This window comes from Lissotriton helveticus, chromosome 10 (genome assembly GCF_964261635.1).
Source record: "Lissotriton helveticus chromosome 10, aLisHel1.1, whole genome shotgun sequence".
NCBI lineage: Eukaryota > Metazoa > Chordata > Amphibia > Caudata > Salamandridae > Lissotriton > Lissotriton helveticus.
Genome location: NC_136071.1, coordinates 764690649 through 764713333, shown reverse-complemented (window position 1 = coordinate 764713333; position 22685 = coordinate 764690649). Strand labels below are relative to the sequence as shown.

At 45.5% G+C, this 22685-nt stretch overlaps 1 protein-coding gene and 1 long non-coding RNA gene across 2 annotated transcripts in view; one reads left to right on the top strand and one right to left on the bottom strand.

The window, feature by feature from the left end:
- Window positions 1-1349: 1349 nt before the first annotated feature.
- Window positions 1350-10701, bottom strand: FZD8 (frizzled class receptor 8). The gene is made up of 2 exons (XM_078663313.1): window positions 10113-10701; window positions 1350-4708 (listed from the first exon to the last, which is right to left on the bottom strand). The coding sequence occupies exons 1-2, from the start codon at window positions 10181-10183 to the stop codon at window positions 2941-2943; spliced, it is 1839 nt and encodes a 612-aa protein (XP_078519439.1). The 5' UTR covers window positions 10184-10701; the 3' UTR covers window positions 1350-2940.
- The window catches only part of LOC144784503 (uncharacterized), a 318124-nt gene continuing 300088 nt past the window's right edge, over window positions 4650-22685 (top strand). Inside the window, exon 1 of the long non-coding RNA XR_013601654.1 lies at window positions 4650-5368. This is a non-coding gene — a long non-coding RNA (uncharacterized LOC144784503). The remainder of the gene's footprint in view (window positions 5369-22685) is intronic.

Here is a 22685-nt window from a genome sequence, read left to right as displayed (position 1 = left end):
GAGGAAAAAAAAATGCCCCACGCCGTCCTAATTGAGGAGCTGAAGGCTCCGCGGCGGCGACTGGGCTGTGACATGAGAGACAGGGAGCTGGGAAAGAAAACCTCACGTTCGGGGGGAGAGAAAAGATCAAAGTTTCGGTGCTCAAAGAGAGCCCGAGTTCCCTTCAGATGGCTCTCGTCTCAGGAATGACGCGCTCTGCCCCCGGACAGGCAGGTAGGGGACAGAGGCGGCCGGGCCACCTCAGCCGCCCATTCAGGCCGCCTTTCTCCCCGTACAAATGGCGCTGACAGAAGAACAACGCTTTCCCAGAAGCAAAGAGACCGAGTTGTACTTACGCCAGTCCAGCCGGGATAGGATATTCAGATAATTAAGGGAACCAGATTAACCCATGGCGTTCCTGTAAGAACCCAGAGCATGGACCTGGGCATCGTGGGAGTTGTAGTCCTGATTTACCTCAACTGGGCTCAGCCCCAATTATTTTGAAGAGCCAGGCAATGGACCGGTTTATGGTGAACATTATGACACCCGACATTCCCGTAATATGTGCCTTTTGCTAGAATGCTAAACACAGAGACCACCCCACACCAGCAAACCACAGCCAGACATTGGCGCTGGTGTGTATGTACTATCACCAGAATAGATGTTTCCTTAACTATGCAGGAGTAGGACTGCCAATCCATGCCTTTTCTGTGCATTCCTATAGTCCTGTTTAAGCAATTATACCTCAACAAGTTGGAATTGAAGTAAAACTCTAGCCTGGACTGAATTACTCGTGTTCGGACATGGAAAACTCGAGAACTGTGGTATACACCCAGTGCTACGCCTTTGGTTTTCCCTTTTTGCATTCTGATACTTGTATTGACCTCTATCCCTATATAAAAATCCAGGACTACAAGCCCCTGAATGCAAATAAAAGGGCAAGCAGGGCAAAGCTACCCAGGCATGGACCTATGAAACTTTAAAGTACAAGTCGCCTCACACATTCGGTTGTAACATGAGTCTGAAGCGCAGGTGGTAGTAACCCCTGGTGCCCATGTGCCAGGGTGCAAACGACAGCAATCACCCAGCCAGTATGAGCGCACACATCCAATTAGCCACGTGCAACACCAAGCTGCGACTCCCTTGCACAATCTGCATACCCATTAACGAGCACAGCCCCGGGCCACTTGCAAAGTGTAAAAACATTTCCTCACCAAGCAGCGAGCTGGTGGGAAAAAAAAGTTTCTTTGGAGATGTAAGTGTTAAGACACATTTTACACAAAAATGAGAGTAAAGGCGCGCTTTCCCATTTCCATGTGCAAGTACTACATAAAAAGTCGGCGAGAACAGGAAATGACCCTAAAAACCAGTTTACCAAAAAGTAATTTTATTGACAAAATAGAGTAGGCAAATAATTTGCTTGCTTTTATCGACGGCAGTCTCTACACTTTTTTTACAAAAACATACTTTACACAATTGTATAGGTTTCTCTTGGTATTTACATATATTACACGTATTTTACACGATTAACAATAATTATATAAATATACATCTTTAAAGTGTTCGGAACCCGTAATTAGTTGGGGTGATTGTGATGCTTAAAGATATGTTTTAAGGCATTTCGATTCCTCGATATAAAAAAAGTTCCCAAAATCCAAAAGTTCAGGCACACTTTTTACCCCTCGGATTTAAGTGGAGAAGGGCGAAAAGTAGCAACTTCAAGGACAGATAAATCTTTGTGCCTGCCAATCTGAAGCCAGAGTCAATGGGTAGCAAATTAACGACCTCCTTGCATATAAATGGAGAGGGGGGAAGGGGGTTTGGGGTACTCTCTACCAGGTATATTCTTCTAAGCAGTCATTCAAGGCCCAGCTAATGGATACCATTAGAGTTCATTTTCATGCTAAGTAGCAAGAAACTTTGAAAGGGGGGGGGGGGGCGTAACTACCCAAGAAGTGCCCTTGTTGGAGTTGCCACCCGTCAGCAAGCCCTGTAGGGACATGTGTGGGAATTTTGAAGGGGACGGGACTGGAAACCTGTGGGAATACTCTAAATCTTCCAGGTTAGTGCAGAGTGTGTGTGAGGTGGTGGCACTGGGTGACAGCCATTGCCAGCTGCAGGATAAGTCTACAAGGGCTACTTTCTCTGTAATAATGTTTGGTGACCACTGCAGCATCAATTGAAATGGGTCCCACCCACTGTCTGTAGGAAGGATGGTAAAAGGATTGTCAGTCCGTGACTTCCACAGTGTCAATCTATCTGGGCCCCAGTGTCTGTGAGAGGGGTGATAAAGAGGTTGGCAGCTACTGTCCACTTCTCTAACATTCCACCTGGGACCCAGTGTCTGCAAGAAGGGTGGTAAAGGGGTTGGCAGCCCCTCTCCAGTGCATTCTCAGTTCCCCTGGACCTACGTCCGCAAAAAGTTTGGTAGGTGGTTCATAGCCGCAGTCCACAGCTGTATCAGTCTATCTAGGGCCTGGAGTCTGCAGAAAGAGTGGTAAAGGGATGGCTGTAATTTCCAACTGCCTCATTATTTGGGAATCTTGAAGCGGGGTAGGTCTGGAAACGCCTACAAAGTTTGGAGCAACATGTTAAGACAGTGTGGCAAGAGTAGCACGGGGCAATTGTCCATCAAGACCTACTTGGGCCTAGTTTTAGTGGGGTATAAGTCTGGAAACCCAACTGGACATTCTTTAGCAGTGTGACTTTTCACAACAACAGTGCAAGGAGGACAGGAAGGTGTCATCGGATGCATTGAGAGTTGGTAATCCAGAGTGAGCCACAATCTCATTTTAGGGCGATATGTTGGCCAACCCCATTCAGTCCCAATGAGAGCACATGTTAGTGGTGTGTAAGAGGATCAATAAGTCTGCGATCCCAACAGGAACACCAAGGGCAATGTCCATACCCACAGGGAGGTGAAACCATCCACTTGAGATACCAGTCCCAGTTTTACAAGCCTCAGACTTGCGACAAGGGCATCTGTTTGGGATAGGAGACGGAGCTGGCCGTGCCGGACCTCCACGTCAGACCAGTGCTGGCATCGCTGTAAATGGACCCTCCGCCCGCCCCTTTGGTCCCCCAAAAACAGCGTGTACAGAAGGCCTTCCAGGAGTCCAATGTCTTGCCTGACCATATCCAGACCCCGGACGTGATGCCCACCACTAGACACATAAAGTACTTGAGCATGAAAACAGCATAGTCTGGCCGGCGGGGTGGCAACTGTGGCCCACCCTGCTGGCTGGAAGGACAGGGGCAGTTGTGAGCCGCCTCCCAGGCCTGGCGATTGTGCTGCTCGTAGAAAAAGCAGGCCACCACCACCGTGGCGGGGACGGTGTAGAGCACGCTGAAGACACCAATGCGCACCATGAGCCGTTCCAGCTTGTCAGTCTTGGTGGCACCACCCTGCTTCAGGATGACACTGCGGATGCGGAAGAGTGACACAAAGCCAGCCAGCAGGAAGAGGGCACCCACCAGCAGGTAGACCACCAGTGGTGCCAGCACAAAGCCACGCAGATTGTCCAGGCTCTGGTTGCCCACCGAGCAGATGCCAGCCACCGGATCACCATCCACTGAGCTCAGGGCCAGCACTGCGATGGACTGGACACTGGGCAAGAGCCAGGCGGCGAGATGGAAGTATTGTGCATAGCCAGCAATAGCCTCATTGCCCCACTTCAGGCCAGCTGCCAGGAACCAGGTGAGGGACAGGATGACCCACCAGATGGAAGAGGCCATGCCGAAAAAGTAGACCAGCAGGAAGACAACGGTGCAGAGAGCTGGGCCGGTGGTCTCATAGTGGATGTGTTCTGCCTCTCCGCCAACTGCACGGCCACCCCCCGAGCTGCAGGCCACCCTCTCGTGGCCGGCCACCAGCCGCACCAAGTAGCCAGCAGACACAAAGAGGTAGCAGACGGCCAGGAAGATAATAGGCCTCTCCGGGTACTTGAAACGCTCCATGTCAATGAGAAAGGTGGCCACGGTGGCCAGCGTGGACAGGAAGCACAGCACAGACCAGAGTCCAATCCAGAAAGCGGTGAAGGCTCGCTCGTCGGCGCTGAAGAAGGGGTTGTGGCAGGGCATGGCGCAGTTGGGCATGTGCCCGGTGCGCACGCGGTTGTAGAGCGGGTGGTGCTCGCTGGTCACCTGCACCATGGGCGCCCGGCACTTGCAGCCCGGCTGGCACGAGGAGTCCCCCCCGCCGGTGTCCTGGGGCGGCGGCGGCCGGGGCTTGGGCCGGGGCTTGAGCTGCGGGTGCGAGGGCTTGGCCGGGCGCGGGGGGTCCGGCCGCGGGGCGGCGGTGGTGGCCGCCCCGGCCGGCTCCGTGCGGTTGTAGTCCATGCAGAGGGAGTCGGAGGTGGCGTGCGCCGGCAGCTGGTCGCAGCGCATGCGGTCTGGCCAAGCGAAGCCGTACTGGCGCATGAGGGGCGCGCAGCCGGCCTTGGCCCGCTCGCAGACGGCGCGGCAGGGCGGCAGCGGCTTCTTGTACTCCTCCAGGCAGATCGGGGTGTACATGCTGCACAGGAAGAACTTGAGGTCGGGCGAGCACTGGATCTCCACCAGCGGCCAGAACTGGTGCACCTCCAGGCCGGCCTCGTCCTGCGTGTCGTGGTTGAACTGGTTGGGCATGTAGGTGTAGTTGTAGCCGATGCCCCGGCACAGCGGGACGGTGATCTCCTGGCACGTCAGCTCCTTGGAGGCGGCGGCGGCCGCGGCGGCCAGGCCCCGGGGGCAGCGGTGTAGAGTTCGTAGAATTCAAGTAAATGCTTATCACGTGCATAGTTTCTCATGATGTATATTATCACGCGCATCTCTTGAAGAATGTTATCTTTCAAGAGACGCGTCTCTCGTGGCAATGATTACCTGTAAGCTTCAACTGTGAGTTTGTCACTTCTACAGTTGGAGTTTACCGGGTGTGGATGTGCTCCTGTGATGTGTTTTGGTTTATCTTAATAAACCCACTTAAAGACTTCAACGACGTCTCCTGTATATTACTTTCAACAAGAGAACCGTCACTTTACATTTGGCGACGAGGACCTCCATTTCACCAAAGAAAAAGCACATCACCTACCTTGCACGATCCCACTACCCTCACCGCCGACTCCAAGACCTCCACAAGCTTCACTACGGAAAAATCCGCCGCCGATTGGCCGTCTCCTCGCAATTTTGCATAATTTTATGCATTTCTACAATTGTTGACGGACCCTACTGCGCGTCATTTATGACGTTAACGAGATCATCATCTCGTTCCTAACACGTCATCACGCATGCGTAGGAGCGTGGTTACGCTTGGAGGCCATTTTAATTTGTTTCCACGTTACCATAACAACCAGTTACCGATCGGAGAGATCAGAAGGGAAACAACCGCGTTTACTCATTTAAAGGATTTACGGTGAGCGGTTTTTAAAGAAATATATTGAATTTTACCTCTTTTTGAGGATTCTAAAGGAATATTTAAACAACTTTCAGTAAATTTTAATTTTACAAATTTTGTCTTTTCAACATTACATTGCAATAAGCGAAATGGCCACGAGCCAGCAAATAGTTACATTAAATTATTTTTTACCAGTACCTGGGAAACCTAAAGAACCTTGGAGACATTGGTTTCAAAACTTTGAAAGTTATTTAATTGCCATAGGAGCTGATGAATACTCTCCTAAAAGGAAATTGGCAATACTTTACAGCAACTTAGGTAAAGAGGGCAGACAAATCTTCAACAATCTTCCCAACCCTCTTCCATCCTCTAGTGGTGGAGGTGACATTAATGAATATTCTGCTGCAGTTTTAAAATTGAAAAGAAAATTCCTTGAACTACCTAGTGTCATACTCGAACGTTATAATTTCATGAAAAGACGTCAGGAACAAGATGAATCTATTGAAGAATTCATATCTGCTTTAAGAAACCTTGCTGCTGAGTGCAGTTTCGGAACTTACCTTGAAACTGCATTGAGAGATCAATTCGTGTATAATTGCTGTCACAAGAAAATTCAAGAAAGAATATTGAGTTGTAGAGACCCTTCCTTATCTGAAGTATTAGAAATAGCTAAAGGTATTGAAAGGTCCATTGTATCGTCAAAATGCATTACTGAAACTTCTTCTCTCATTCAACCTGATACAAATATTAATGCTTTATATACTAGAAATAAGCCCTTTCAGAAACCTTTTCAAAGAAGAACAAATACCTTTTGTTTTCGTTGTGGTTCGAAAACACACTTAAGTAACAGCCCAATTTGTCCAGCTCAAGGAAAAAAGTGCACTTTTTGTCAAAAAATAGGGCATTTTCAAACCGTTTGTCGTAATCGTAAGATTTCTCAGATTAATAATATTTCTTACATTACAGGTGAAAACTCTGATGATGTCGAATTTATTAACACTGAAATGAAAAATACCACTATTAACACTGTTGAAATTGTTGCTCCCAATAGAAACTTAGTTGAAAAAGAAATTCTTTCTATTCATTCAGTTTCTATTTGCATGGTTGATTCCAATGGTCTGGCACACGCAAAAGATCCAACTTGCCAGGTAATTGTTGATCATTTAACAATTGACATGATGGCAGATTCCGGTGCCCCCGTGACCATTATCTCTGAATTACTATTCAATACTCACTGGTCTTCCAAGATTGCCCTTGAACCATTGGATATCATACCAAAAGCATATGCTGGAAAAAGCATTGAAATGTGGGGATATTTCATTACTAGCATAATTTGTTTAGGTAGAAAAATATATACAAAAGTATATGTTGCTACTAATGGAAAATGCATTGTTGGATGGCAAGATCTTGCCAAAATGGGTCTCAAGCTAGTCCCTGGTTCTGATTGCCCCGTTCAGATAAATGAACAATGTGATGTATCCTTCGTTAATTTCATTGATGTAGGAATAATTAACAAAATCATTTCAGATTTTCCAGAAGTCTTCAATGATTCAGTTGGTAAGATTAAAAACTATGAACATCACATTCGCCTTAAACCCAATGCTATTCCTGTCATACACAAATTGAGGAATGTTCCTCTTAATGTAAGAGATGATTTGAAAAAGGTAATTTTGAAGATGGTTGATGAGAAAATAATTGAAGCTGTTGACTCATCTTTATGGGTCAGTCCGATCGTAGTTGTTAAAAAAAAAGATTCCAGCATTCGTTTGTATACCGACCTTCGATCATTAAATCAAAATATTTTGATTGACTGTTATCCATTACCCAAAATTCAAGAACTTCTCACTGGACTTGCTGATTCTAAATTGTTTACGCTTTTAGACTTAAGGAGTGCATACCACCAAATTCCCTTAACCAAATGTTCATCTGAACTTACCACGTTTATTACTCCTTTTGGAGCCTTTAAATATCTAAGACTCCCCTTTGGTTTAGCAAGTGCCGCAAGTGTTTTTCAAAAATTTATGAACAGCGTTTTATGCAATATTAAGAATGTACAAGCATATCAAGATGATGTTTTAATTCATTCCAAAAATGTTGATGAACATGTTAAAGACTTATATGTTGTTTTATCTCGCTTCAGGGATGTTGGTATCACCCTTGGTACAAAAAAATGCAAGTTTTTTGTTGAAGAATTAGACTATTTAGGTCATTCCATCTCTACCATAGGTATCAAACCTAAACTTTCCCTTACTCAGGCCATTCAAGATGTACCCATTCCAAACAACAAAGATAATTTGAGATCCTTTCTTGGTCTCACCGAATATTATTCGAGATTTGTGATGAATTATTCTCAATTGGTTCAGCCTCTTAGAATTTTAATGAAAAAGGATGTTTCATTTTTGTGGAATGATGAAGCAGATTTGGCCTTTAATAACATCAAAAAGGTCATCATAAATTCTCCAGCTCTTTCATCCTTTACACCAGGTCTCAAATGTGGCATTTTTGTAGACGCAAGTCAAAAAGGCCTTGGTGCTGTCCTTTGTCAATGGAAAGGTTCAGTAGAACATACCATTGGTTTTGCGTCAAAATCACTCAGCAGTGCGGAATACAATTACAGCACCATTGAAAGAGAAGCCCTAGGTTGTGTATGGGCTGTAGAAAAATTTAAGATTTACATTTGGGGCTCTCAATTTTTATTATACACTGACCACAAACCTTTAATACATCTTCTAAATGGGAATGGCACTGGCAAAGCCTCTTCAAGGTTAGTTAGAATCCTTTCAAAATTAAATGACTTCAATTTCAGCATTCACCACATTGCTGGAGGCAGAAATATGAGAGCTGATGCTCTCTCTAGATTGCCATTAGAAAATAATAATGACGTACTTGGAAATGATATTGAGTGCGTTGTTGCCTCCTTAGAGGACTTAATTCTCTCTCCTCTTTCTATTTCTGAAGAGGATTGGTTCAAATGCTACACTGAAGATGAAACTCTTATGGCAGTAAAAAACCTTATAATCTCAGGCTGGCCCAAAATTCGTTCTCTTCCCGCCCCTTTAAAATCCTTTGCACAGGTTTCTGAAAAATTAACAATTGTTAATGGAATAATTTTTAGAGATGACCGTTGCATTCCACCTTTAATTTTGCGCAAAAAATTATTTTTCACTGCGCATCAAGGTCATCTAGGGGTAGGTGGTACCTCACGCAAATTAAAAGAGCATTTTTGGTGGCCAGCTATGGAAAAGAATGTAAATGATTGGATTGATACCTGTAGCATTTGTTTAGCTTCTGATAAACACTGGAAGTTACGAAATGTATCTTTACATAATGTTCCTATTCCTGATGACCCCTGGTTCAAGCTAGCCATTGATTTTTCAGGACCCTTTGAAATTTTGCCTCAAAATCAACGTTACATTGTCTCTGTTATAGACTATTACTCCAAATGGTTTGATTTTGATTTTTGTACTAACCCTGATTCTGCTTCAGCTATAAGATTTTTACAAAGGATTTTTAGGATGGAAGGACCTCCCAAAGAAATTGTTAGCGACAATGGTTCGCATTTTTGTTCTAACGTCATAGAGGAATTTTTCAAGAAATTTGACATAAAACACTTGAGAGTAGCCCTATATTCTCCTACATCAAATGGTTTAATTGAACGAATGAATCGATTTTTAAAAGAGGGCATTCAGACTGCTTATTCATGTAAAGAAAATGTAGAAATTTTTCTAAGAGAGAAAGTTTGGGCATACCTAATTACACCACACTCCACCACAGGCTTATCACCTTTCAGATTACTTAAGAAAAGAAGCCCACATAATACTGTTTGTCCTTCCTGGATTAAAAATCTGATTCCAGAGAAAACTGTTTGTTTAGCATGTTCTGACAGAACAAAACTTAAGAATAATGTTGAGAAACAACAAGCAGTACAAACACGGAATTTTAATGCCAAAGTTGTCTCTAACCCTGAAATTTTTGCAGTAGGTGATTGGGTCATGTTTAAGTCTGTAGATAGAATTAAAAAAGGCCTTTCTAAATTTTTCACTCCCTACTCAAGTACTTAAAGTGTCCAAAGGTTCTTTATTTTTAGATAAGAGAGGATGGCGTAATAAACGTTCACTTGTCAAATTAACTTCTGACCAAGCCAAGAGCATCCTCAGAACCAAGAGTGAAAATGAAAGTCATTCTGGGTCTTTTCTTGATTTACCACAATTAGAATGTCCAACTCCTAGTGACATTTCTTCTTATTCTCAAGTTACTCCAGTTTCTGATGAGGAAACTTCACCTCCCATTGAAATGTCACTTACTCTTACTGACGATGTTGAAAATGATAGTACTGCTTGCCAAACTTCTGATAATGCATCTAGAACTCATAGAAACTGCTCTTTTCCCACTCGCTTTAGAGATTATTATTTTTGTTAAGTTTCATTTCTAGTAGTTAAGTTTTCTTTCAATTTCTTTATTTGATAAGGAGAGAGGAGATGTAGAGTTCGTAGAATTCAAGTAAATGCTTATCACGTGCATAGTTTCTCATGATGTATATTATCACGCGCATCTCTTGAAGAATGTTATCTTTCAAGAGACGCGTCTCTCGTGGCAATGATTACCTGTAAGCTTCAACTGTGAGTTTGTCACTTCTACAGTTGGAGTTTACCGGGTGTGGATGTGCTCCTGTGATGTGTTTTGGTTTATCTTAATAAACCCACTTAAAGACTTCAACGACGTCTCCTGTATATTACTTTCAACAAGAGAACCGTCACTTTACAAGCGGGCGGACAGCAGCAGGAGCAGCAGCGGCAGCAGGCGGGGGGCTGCCGGCGGGCGGCCGCGCTCCATGCCAGGGGGCGGTGAGGGGGCTCCGTGCAGGCGACTCACCCGGGCCTCACGGCCGGAACTTCATGCTCCGCCGGGAGCGCGGGCTGCAGCATGCACCGGCCCCGGGAGGGTGCAGCCCTGCAGGTGGGTCCCGGCGCACTCTCCGCAGCAGGGTGTTTTCGTGGTGTTCCCCCCGCAGCTTGTTCTGCAGTTGGTGCACTCTCTTGCACTGAAACTTTACAGGTCGATCCCAGCGCACCCCTCGATGCACCTTCACTTCAGCGACAAGTCCCAGTCCAAGATAACTTTGCCCGCTGTCCCGGTCCGCTCCAGCAGCGCGAGCAACTTTACACCCAGTCCTCGGGCTCAGCAAAAATGTCAAATATAAAACAGCAAATCCTCCTGGAACCAATGCTCTGCCCTGCGGCTGTGCGGTGCTTCCCTCTGCGCACACTGCCGCTGCTTTGGCCGGAGTTGTAGCCTGTGGACGCACCTGGAGCAGCCAGCGTCCGCGCGGCGCTTCACTTTCCTCAGGAAGGCGAGCGAAATTTGTTTCTGAATACAGGCGCCCGCGCATGAATATTTATAGCTGACACCCTCGGGATCCCGTCCGCGGACCAATGGCTGCTTTCCCCAGAGAGGAGGTGGGCTTTGGAGTACAGTGAACAGCCTCTTCGCCCGCCTTAAATACTCATGGGGCCTGGCCATTGGACGCAGCGCCGGTCCATCTAATGGAAGGGGCGGGGCGAGGACAGCAGAGGCAATCAGGCTTATCTGCTGCCGTTCAGATAGGGTTTGCGCGCTCGGGAGCGGCTTATCATTCAGTGATGCACTCAGGCAGCCCCCAAAGTGCTAACAGCAATAAAAGTAGGAGAGGGGAGACACGGATGGACCCCCACAGGACGGGGATCTGGGGGGCTGTGTACGCGTGCAGAGATTACAATACACACCCCACTCAGATGATCAAAAGCGCGCTCTAGACAATAGTTTTTGTTGCTTCCGGGGGACAGGAATGATTGAGGGAGTGCACCCAGGAGGAGCGCATCACACAGATGATATCAACGCCTGATTTTTGATTATAGGAACAAATCAATGTAAGTGGCCCGTGTGAGTGCGGGGCTGATGGAATCAAGGCTGCACACGGAGGTTGGGACTTCCATCGCTGGTGAGTGGAGTGTGCCCTTGTCCTGTACGTGCACCGTGTACATAGAGTGACAGGTGTGTACAATGCTGTGCTCCAGAGCTCGCCCGCTCAGTATATTTGCAGTTTACACAGAGTAAAATTTATATAAATTATTTTCAGTGTTCGTGGCATTCGAAGTGTTCACTCGTGTATTCTGTGCGGATCCATTCCACACGAGGTGAAAAGTGTGTGTGGCGCGATGGTGAATATTACAACGACTCACGTTGTGCAGGGATTGAATGTGGCATTAATACAGTCACGTATTGCGCACACATTCATGGCTTTCACAGTGCAGAGTAATCAGTGCATTCATGCTGTACATTGGAAGTCCGACGTGAGTTAAGCGCCATTTCCAAGTCTATCTTTGCATTCGCAGCGCACCTGGAGTGCGGACTGTTCGGTTCTGTCACCTGGCTCAGTTCGGCTAAGTACATTCGCAGTACACATAGAAGTAAAGGTGTATTTGGTGCTATCACTCGTACTACACTTCCTCCTTGAAGTTAGACGTGGAGTGCAGGGGGTGTGCATTGCACTACTTTTCAGTGCACTCACCCGTGGAATTCACATTGCACTCAGTACATCTCAATTGTACATACCGGGAGTGGGGCATTCCTGCATCTCCCAGCACCCAGTGCCTATATTTGGAGTGTACACAGAGTGAAGGTTGTATGTAATGCATACATTCCTGATGTTGGCACTGCACACACGTTAAGTTATGCGTTCTCTTCATTCAGAGCGCACTTGGATATAACGTATTTAACGCTATACATTTAGGTATATCTCTTCAATGGAACTGCAGTTTTTCATCATTGAAAGGAAGTTTTAAATTATGCTGTCCCAAATGTAAGTTGTAATCAATCATTGAACATGCATGTTTCTAGCGCTGGTGTCGGTGATAGCCCTTTTGCAGCGCTGAACTCCTGTTACACTGTCTGTAAGGCACAGTCTACTAGGAGTGGATGTTGTAAAGTCTGTGAGAGCCAGTGAAACCTGCGTAGTGCAGCAACAGGGAAGAGGGCAGCGGGGCTGGGTCTCTGAGACTGACTCAGCATGGACCCTACGTGCCGAATGTGCAAAAGTCGCTCCCAAACAGTCCTGCCCGCTATAAGAACTTTATACACTGGTTAAAGGGCTCGCCCAGCGACAGGCAAGTCACACTGCAAGAAGCAGACGTCGTAAGAATGTGTGTGTGCACTGTGAGTTCTTGTCTGTTAGTCCATGAGTCCTTACTGGCTCCCACGTGGGGTTGGGTCTCCCGTTTTGACATGCATGTAGATGTCAGGATTGACACTCTTTAATTCTGTGTGTCCTGTTATATTTTCTGCAATGCACGTTTGGGGCAACCAGCAGTGGCGGCTGGTGACATTTGAAAGTGGTAGGGCAGAAAAGTCGTGGATGAGTGCTACGTCGCAATAAGTTTTGGAAAAAAGAATGGGCAAATAGAGCATTTAAGGCAACATTGAGAGTGCAAGAAGGTTTAGAAAGCAATTGTGAAACTGTAGACTTGAAATAGTTAAACACATAACAAAATACCCCATATCCTTCTGCATTAAATATGTTCAACAGTTAGGTTACTGTGGTGTGCAAATCTGCTTTATTAGCTGTAATTAACAAGTGAGTCCTTTATCATCTAAATAGGTGAATATGTCCATGTGTAATGTAACTACTTGCTCATGTAAAGTGCTCCAATACTTTCGAGTCAAATATACGCTTTATAAAAGTGCAAAAATAATGATATATATCTTTTCAATAGTTTGACTTCATGTGTTTACCCCATGCATTCCTGGTTGACACGTGGTGCACTATTGCATTGGCATCTGTAGCAGAGCGACTGCAATAGAAACAGGAGTCCAACAGCTACTACAATCAGATCTATTCTATAAAAGCGCCAATTTCGAAATGCAGACAGTGCATTGTGAGGTAAACACATGCCCAACCTCGGACAACTATGAAATTTTTTTGACTATCGAAAGCTCACTAAATCAGCTTTTTAAACAGTAATTGAGCATTACGGCGCTGCCAAAGGCTTTCTCCTCACACATCATATAAGCGCCACAGCCCAGTACTACCTACGTACCAAGTAAGTCATAATCATGTAATTTCGGGCACATTGCTTTCCCTCTATGCTTAAAAAGATAAAAATGTACTGTAGCCTTTGCGCTGTGACTAAGTCGTGGAGGGTTTCAAAAGCCAAATTTTTACTTTGCTACACGTGCTGACAACCGGTATTGTAATTTACAATGCAGGCCATTCCTCCAGAGTGTTACATAACATCTCTAGGGCCTCACGAGCAGAGCTCTATCATCATGATCACTGACTGCCTGGGCCACCGCCACGCACACCACACGCACTTGTACACAGTCACTGACTGGTGATACTATTACAAAAAACTTACGTTACGGTTATATGAGGAATTGTGTTTTTGTTTGCTCACGATTGTCACTTTCGCCTCATGTAATGTAACTTTTGCTTTTGTAATTTGTTCCCTTGTAACGTTCTCACTTCTCATGTTTCAGTTCTGTTCCTATTGTGAAGCGCTCTGAGTCTGACACCCTCGGGTAAAGTCCGAAGCCTGTTTTGAACCGAGCAGCATTGCCTGGTAGCATTTGATGACTGTGAGTGCTCTGACGGGGACTGTGGAACTACCTGAACAGAAGGGCTGGGCCAAGCCTGCTGTGCGCGAACCACGAGGCAGAGAGATGTGGAGGCCGGATTGTTTATCTACGTGGCCTTGGAGTGGTGGCACTGAGGTGGAGGCCCCGACTCCGCACAATATTTAAAAACGCATAAATAATAAATAAATAACCCCAACCCAGGCCCAGGAGTCAGGAACGGCCGCGCTGTCGTCGGCGCTGCAGATATCGGGGTGACACTGAAAATGAGGGGGGTGGGGGGAGGTGCCGGCAGCCGGGGCTCAGGGGCGCCTCCTCCGAGGCCTAGATAACGGGCTGGCTGTGGCTTCAGCAGTTGCGCATAAAATTAAATCTGTGTCAAGACAGTGCCACTGCCAGCCAGTTCATCAATCTACTAATATCCTCATGATCACTGACTGCCTGGGCCACCGCCACGCACACCGCACACCACACGCACTTCTTAGTATTAGTATTGACTGGTCAACTCAATACTACTATTACAAAAAAACTTACGTTATGGTCGGTTATATGAGGAGGTCTACTACCAGTGCAGTGTCTGTATAATGCACACTCTCCCTCGCCTCGTGACTCTGCCTCGTCGTGTTGTTGTGGTACGCCAGGCGCAGTGACGTCACGTGCAAATGTGTATACTTAGCCAATCCTGACGCAGCTTAACAGCGCCACTGCACCAGGATTGGATAAAGAGCAGGGTGAATACTGCCCATATGAGACCCGGGGGACCCGGGTCCCTGCCTGTCTGCGACCTAGAGGGGGAGGAGGCGGGAAGGGACTACCTCGTGTGCGCATGCGTGGGCCAGTCGTAAAAAATGACTAGTCCAAAATGCGCACACACGGTGCTGCCTGCTGCGCAGCGCTCCTATTTCTGCTCAGCTGGCCCTGAGGATGTCACTCACTGTCCCGCAGCCCCGCCCCCACACCCTTCCGCGATGTACGATTCTGTCGGGCTTGTCCCTTTACAGCTGGCTCTCATTGACGCACGCAGACTGTGAGTGCGCTTCTTAGGATAATTTATTTTTGAATCACTGCAGCACTGCACACATACTTAATTGAATGCGTGACCTGACGACGGTGGCTAGTGGGGCAACGCCCCAACGCCCCCAATGGACCCACCGCCACTGGCAACCAGTCCCTTCCTTTGCATGACACATGCAATGTGCCTGGCCCCTGCGGATTGACACTTGTCTCCCCGACAAGCACTCTTTCGGGACAGTACCATTATTACAGAGGTTGCCATCTGGAGTCGAAGCATGTTTGGATGATGACACGCTCGGTGGTATCAAAACGACAAGCAACTGTGCGCCAGAACAGTTGTAGCTGTGGAAAACGGTGTTTCTGTCGACAAACAAAACCATGTCGCAGAAATAAGACCCAGAGAATAGAAAGGGTTAGGACACCAAGGAAAGGGGGGGGGGGGGGGGCAAAAGCTAGTTTTCTTCTCACGTCAGTTGGGTGTTCAAAATCAGTAACATGCTTTCATTTCTTCAATACGTGTGCATGAATTACTGAGCACACTCATCAGCATAGGGAGCAGCTCATTTCAGTTTGGGGACAGCAGGGCTGGCATCTTTGCAAAGCCTTCTAGTTTCATGGTGTCTCATATAGAGTAGCAGATTGTTGTGGGGAAGATACACCAGGCGCCCACACAAATGTGATGTTTAACTAAGCTTTATTGGAGCACACAACCTGCTGTCAGTCCACTCCAAAGAGTCAGGAGTAACTGACCACCTTGAAGCTCTCTCAACCTTCCATTCTAGAAGTCTTATTAAACAATCTCAACATGCATCATAACACAGATCCATTTTCAGTGGTAGGTGTGCTGCATTGTGTGTAGAGACCAGTTGCAGAAGGGGTTAAATAACCCATGGCCGGGGCTGGTAAAGCCTCTATGTTGAAGCAGCCATGCATTGTCCAGGTGAACCATGCAGTGTCCCTGCCTGGCACCAGAAACTGGGATTTTCCATTGCTTCTTTTTGGCACCACCCATTCTGCTGTTTTGGGTTGGTGGAAGCATGATTGGTGGAGATGTTTCATGTTGTGAGGGTTATTCTTCAGAATTTTATAAGGATACTGAATTTGGTGATATTTTGGGATATGAAGCAAGAACACTAAATAGGTAAGCAAGATTATTGCCTGTCGCTTACACTCTCAGATATAATTGTTACCTGCCCTGCACAGTTTTAACATTTTAGGTAAATCAGTCTATCATTTGTTTTCGGAGAGGTGGAAAGAACACAAAGTCCTTTTTCTTCATGAATGTCTATAAATACTGATCTTGATTTTCATAATTTAATAAAAACAGTTCTTGACAAACAAACAGCCAACACGTGTTTCTAAGACAGTTGTTGCCTTTTCAGGGTTAATGAGTCAATTTAACATTAATTGGCTGCTCTGCAACCAATCAGATTGAGCTTGATGCAGGAAAAAAATCTGATTGGCCCCTGCCCGATCCATCAGATTGGGCGCAACACCTTTGCCTTCCTGGTATTCAGATTAGCTAGCATTCATTCAGTCAGATCGACCACTTAGCTCTTGATTATCAGGCCAATCTGTATGGAGACAGGGTTCCTGCTACCTTCTGGTCCAGGAATTCCACAGAGGTTTCCCATCCTGGCACTAAAGGAACCATTTCATGGGGAATCACTTGGTTTGCTGCCACTTTCTAGGAGGGTGAAATAGGCACATCACATCCCAAAAATATCGCCCACTTTATATTATACTGTAGGTCAAAGCCATTCAGTTCTTGTCTCACATCTCAAGCAGCTAGTCCTGCTAAGCTTGATTGTGTCTCAGAAAAGGGGGTGGTGATGAACAGAGTGCCTGAATTAAGCAGACCACTCTTACCCAGTCCAAAGATCAGGGCTTGATCCATCACCGTTTTTTAGCTCACTGCACCATCCCAGCTCAGAACTTGGCTATATGCAAATTAGTCTGTTCCTGTCCCAGTGCATGATGGGAACAGGGCAAACCAAACCACCAAGCCAATTCTTGTACTGGGAAGGAAACAAGCTTCCGGGGACCGGTTTCTGCCATTTCAGGCGTCTTCGGCCCGGCTTGCTTGAATCCTGATGGTGCAATGAGCAAGGGACTCACATCTGAGTATACCCTTCCACGCTTATGGTGGACAAAATGATTCAGAAAAGGGGGTGGTGATGAACAGAGTGCCTGAATTAAGCAGACCACTCTTACCCAGTCCAAAGATCAGGGCTTGATCCATCACCGTTTTTTAGCTCACTGCACCATCCCAACTCAGAACTTGGCTATATGCAAATTAGTCTGTTCCTGTCCCAGTGCATGATGGGAACAGGGCAAACCAAACTACCAAGCCAATTCTTGTACTGGGAAGGAAACAAGCTGCGGGAAGCTTGATTGTGTGGCAGGATATACATGCTCTGATGAACAATGTCTGAAAATTGTTGGTAATCAGACCTTAGAAACAATGAGGAATTGATCCAAGTATTTTTCATGCTGTGTTTTTCCCCCAGGGGTGGAGGTTGGCAAGATTGTGATATTGGTAGGACATGAGGCTGTAGCCAATGACTCTTGTGTACAGGACTCTAACTTACTTAGGGGTAGGGTCCAGGACTGGGTCTGGTGAACAAAGGGGCAACACCGTAATGGCGGGCCCTGACCACATGTGGAGCCAACAACTGGCCCATTGGGAGGGGCACAGCAACAGCATTTGCCGATTGTTTTCCCTTTTTGACTTTCACACGCTTTCCCGGATTGTCCTGCAAGTCCCGCTTGGAGTCTATTGGATGCCAGGGGTGTTGGATGGTGTAGGGATAAAAATGACTAAGTGTTGGATAGTGTAGGGGTAAAATTAACTATTCCCACTTCAGTGAGTGCAACGGTAAGGAAAGTGTTAGATAGTGTAGGGGTAAAAATTACTATTCCCATGTACCCCTAAACCAATACCCACCCTAATACTGAATAAATCTCCATTACTTACCTCATAATGTGTTGTAATGGCATGTGTTGTAATGGTATGCATTGTAATGGCATGCGTTGTAGTGACATGCGTTGTAATGATTGCAGTTTGTTGCTTTACCTTGGATTCCTCCTGGCCGGGACTATTGACGAGGGACTGCGATGACCAGCAGCCTCAGCATCGAACACAGCTGGGTCCTCTTCCCGCCAACCTCCTGCCTACCGCATTTAACCACTCCCGTTCCCCGCATCGCGGGACGTGCGCGGTCGCGCACTGGGCGAAGCCCGGGCCAAGGGCGGGCCCGTTTGAGCCCGTTCGAGGCTGGAGTGGCTGGGCTGGGCCCCCCCTTAACGGTGGAGAACTCATAAAAACAGTAAGTGCATTTATTTGCATCTAAATCCTGACGCTCCGCAGCTTTTGTATACACCTGCAATGGCTGGTCGCTCTGGAAGAGGGAAGAAGGCCACATTTAGGGGCTCTGTGGCAGGTACACTAGATCAATTTATCGTAAGAGCAGCATCAGTTTTAGCCCGAGAAATTGATCTGACAGAGCGTCGACTCTCTCTAGACCCGGCCTATACTAAAAGGTCTTCCCTGGGCAACATTGCGCTCTCTGTTACTCCGGTATGAAACACAAATATAACTGCTATCAATGACTCATTAGCCATAAGTTTGGATAGTGATCTAACAGCTACAGACATAACGAACACTATGGCCGGCGGGCTCCCCAACACGCAGACCTTAAGTAACACCAACTCAGTGATCAGTCTGCCTGAAGGGGTATCAACCCGTGCATCAACGCTAGCTGAAACTGGGGTTAAACCATCCTTGCCAGGAATTACAACAGGAGCAATACCAAAAAAGAAGCACGGGGGGCTCTAAAAGGGGAAAACAGCAAAAGGCAGCCAAAGTTAACAGTGATGCTTCAACATCTGCTGTACGAATCACCCCCGAATTACATTCACTGAGATTAAGTACTCCTTGTGCAAATATCCCTGCTGGCACTTCGATGGTTCTGGATGATGGGTTCTGGATAAAAATTGGTGTAATTTTAACATCTTCTATCCAACCTATCATGGATAGATTATACCTCATTGAAGAAAGATTAAAGAAACTTGAGCAACTGACTTTATCAAATCTTGAGCTCCATAAGAAGAAACATCCAACAGCTCCAACAGTGACTCAAGATAAACTTCTCTTGTACAATGATACAAGAAATGTTCAGATGCCAACTCCCACGTCCCAGATAACCGCACCTGACCTCACGAAAGGCATCTTACGGAGCAGTACTGAAGGTGGACTGCGCAATAAGAATGCCACAAGCGTACAAGAAAAAATGGACATACCCAAGAGAAATAGCGTAACAAATCATACGGTGGATGGGGGTATTTCTAAAGACCTGCAGAACGGCAGAAATGAAATTAGTGCAAATGATGACCAAGGGCCGTTGTTACCAAATATAGATCTGCCACCGGAATCTATTCCTTACGTTGTAGTTTTGACTGGGGTTCCTGAACTAGGGAAAGGTAGCCTGGAATCGTTTGCTGAACTGAAAAATAAAACCATACATTGGTTCAATGCCAATAGACCCCTCCCTCAACACATCCATAGCAAGATCCTATTTGTACGTAGAGTCAATTGGGTGGGTAGGAGTAGAAAAAATATACTGGGGATTGCATCATCGTAAACTTCAAGGATATGCAAGCAGTACAACATACTTGTGGTGGGTGGCCCCATTTTTCAAAAACAAGAATCCAGCCATTTGATCTCACCTACTTCTATAGTTCATGAACATATAGAATAAACTATGTTCCACAGGGAAGAACTCTGGAAGGGAGTCCTGGTGTAAATTATGTTAGAAATAGACCTGATTGTGAGGGCTATAGATTGGAACAGGGTTTTCCTACCAGTAACAGATACAGTGCACTTGACATGGTCGACTGACTGACCCCAAAAATTGCTGCCCCCAAGAACTCCGGGCAAATGGTCAGGGTAAAAAAAGCAAAGAGACAACATTCTGAGAAGAGTTTTTTTAATGCGGTTCCGGGTGGGTATAAAATCTACTCTGCCCAGAGCTTAGACAGTAATATGGATAAAGTGACTCACCCTGATGCTGTTATAGAAAATAATCAACATACACAGAATAAGTGTGACTCCTCTTGTAAGCCACATTTAATTCCAAAAATAACAGCAAGGGAAGAACTTATGGTAAACAAGCAACAGGCTACAGATCATAGCCTGTATCCTTTGGTATGCTACAGCGAAGATGTAAGTTTAGTAGGAGATTTTCCCTCACAAGAAACTGATAGTATAAAGACTAAGAATACAGAGACGGATAATAGCATTAAACTGATGTCTTGGAACATCGCTGGGTTGTCCATTAGGATAAGGGACCCTGGTTGCTTATCCTTTATGCAAGACTTTTCAATTATCTGCTTGCAGGAATGTTGGGCACTGGAGGCCATTCATATCAACTGCTACCGTGCCTTCCACACTCCTGCAATTCGGACGACGAGGGGAAGGAATAAAGGGGGGCTTTGTATTTATGTATCTAATTTTTTGAACGATACAACCTTAAAATCTAATATTGATTCTGATTACTATCAGATATTGCAGATGACTGTTGGGGGTAATCAAAAAATAGTTTTGATAAACTTTTTTAATAATATCCCGAAAGTGGAAACAAGCAAGGTTTTAGAAGAAATATCCCAAACTCTTAAGAATATTGAAGAGAAACAGCCCGGGGATAGATGTGTTTTATGGGTGGGCGATTTCAACTGTTTTTTATGCCCGCATAGTCACTTGGGTATTTGTGGCCTGGGAACAGGCAGAGATGATTCTTGTGCACATTTTTCTCACACGACCCTGGGCAATTACTGTAATGATCTGATTTTCCAATTAGACCTGGGTTTCGTAAATGAACTATGCTCTCCCCCGGTTCCTTTTGAGCCTACATTTACTGGGAGGGGCTGCAATTCAGTTATAGATTTTGCACTGATATCAAACCGTCATTCTTGTCACGTTCTCACCTATAAAACATTTGAGATGGCAATGAGTGATCACTTTCCAAATAGCCTATCCCTCTCTTTCGCGGGGAGCCATAGAAAGGTAACTGATTTAATAGAAAACTTATATAGCTATAAACTAAGCCTAGCAAAAAAGAATGGATATGCTATAAAGTGGAACAAAGTAGAGCCTGGGGCCTTCTTTGAAATCCTTATTAAAAACAAACATCACAAATTTGAAATATGTCTCACTGAGAATGGTGACTGTGTCTCGGTTACTGAGGCTTTCCTCAGAATTTCGGAGGAAATACGCAATCTCCTCACAGGATCCCTGAAACAGGGCAAAGCTAAGATGCAGGGATGGTTCGACTCGGATTGTAGTAAGGCCCACGCACACTTGCTGATGGTGCTCAAGTGCGAACCAAGAAATGTGGCCGAAGTAAGATTCGCCAGAACTGCATATCAACATGCAGTCAAAAATCGTAAGAGACAACTGAAGCAGGAGGCTTGGCTTGCATTACATCAAGCTTGTCTAGTTAAAGATAACATAGGGTTTTGGAAGGCGGTAAACGCCCCATTCTTTGCAGATAATAAAACTGACACAATAGAAGTGGCAATTACTGAAGGTAAATGGGTAAACTACTTTAGCGAGCTTTATCAGGCGCAGATGATCTTACTGAGAATGCGAGTTCAGATCAAACTGGAGGAGAGGAAATCGTGGCCCATGGATTATTTCCAATAAATATTGAATTCTCACTGCTAGAAGTTCAAACTTCCATTAATGATAGTGCTGCAGGGAAAGCCCGTGGACTGGACAGGGTTCCGGTAGATATATATAAATCTAATACTGAGCTATGGGCTCCACTTTTAACTAATGGTCTTAAATAGCTGTAACAAACACGGGTTCTTTCCTACATGGCAAGAGGCCATTGTGGTCCCAATTTTTAAGAAAGGCGATCGCAATGAACCAAAATATTATCGTCCAATTTCTCTATTGGATTCACTTATGAAGGTTGCTGGGAGGGTAATACTAAACCAATTACAATTTTGGGTGGAAGATAAAGGTATACTCTCACAGTTTCAATATGGTTTTAGGGCAGGACTTGGTACAACAGAGCAAGGTCTGAACTTAGCGTTGATTATAGACAAGTATGTAGCGGCTAAAAAAGAAAAATTATTTTTAACATTTGTCGACCTGAGTTCGGCATTCGACTGTTTGAATCATGACAAACTTTGGACCATATTACTGCAACTAGGTATAGATCCAAATCTGCTGACTTTTATTAAGGAGTTATATCGGGGGGCTGGTGCTAGGGTACGGTTTGGGAACCACGGCGAGTGCACCACCAAATTTGGCATAAAAAAAGGAGTTAGACAGGGTTGCATACTCGTACCTTTTTTATTTAATCTATACATAAATAGTGTGGCTTCCCATCTTACTCAAGATAAGCAGGATTACCCCCAAGTTAGGAATACACCAGTCCCTATTTTATTATATGCAGACGATGCAGTAATCATGGCACGGACCCAAGTTGGCCTCCAAAGATCGCTCACTAATTTTTCCAAGTGTATGAATGCCAGGGGCCTAAAAATAAATATAAGCAAGACATTCACTATGTGCTGCACCACAAAGAGAACTTCTACATGTAAAATCTTCCTCTCAAATACAAAAATAGACACAACCAATACATTTTCATATTTGGGTATTAATTTTGGTAAAAAGGGGACCTGGTCTTCGGCAGCCCAGGCAAAA

What these genes read in the sequence shown, in the direction of transcription:
- FZD8 (XM_078663313.1), bottom strand. Translation starts at nt 10,183, where the DNA reads ATGGAGCGCGGCCGCCCGCCGGCAGCCCCCCGCCTGCTGCCGCTGCTG. An exon ending in CTGCTGCTGTCCGCCCGCTT is followed by an intron (nt 4,709 to 10,112) that starts GTAAAGTGACGG and finishes TCTACACCGCTG; the next exon opens with CCCCCGGGGCCTGGCCGCCG.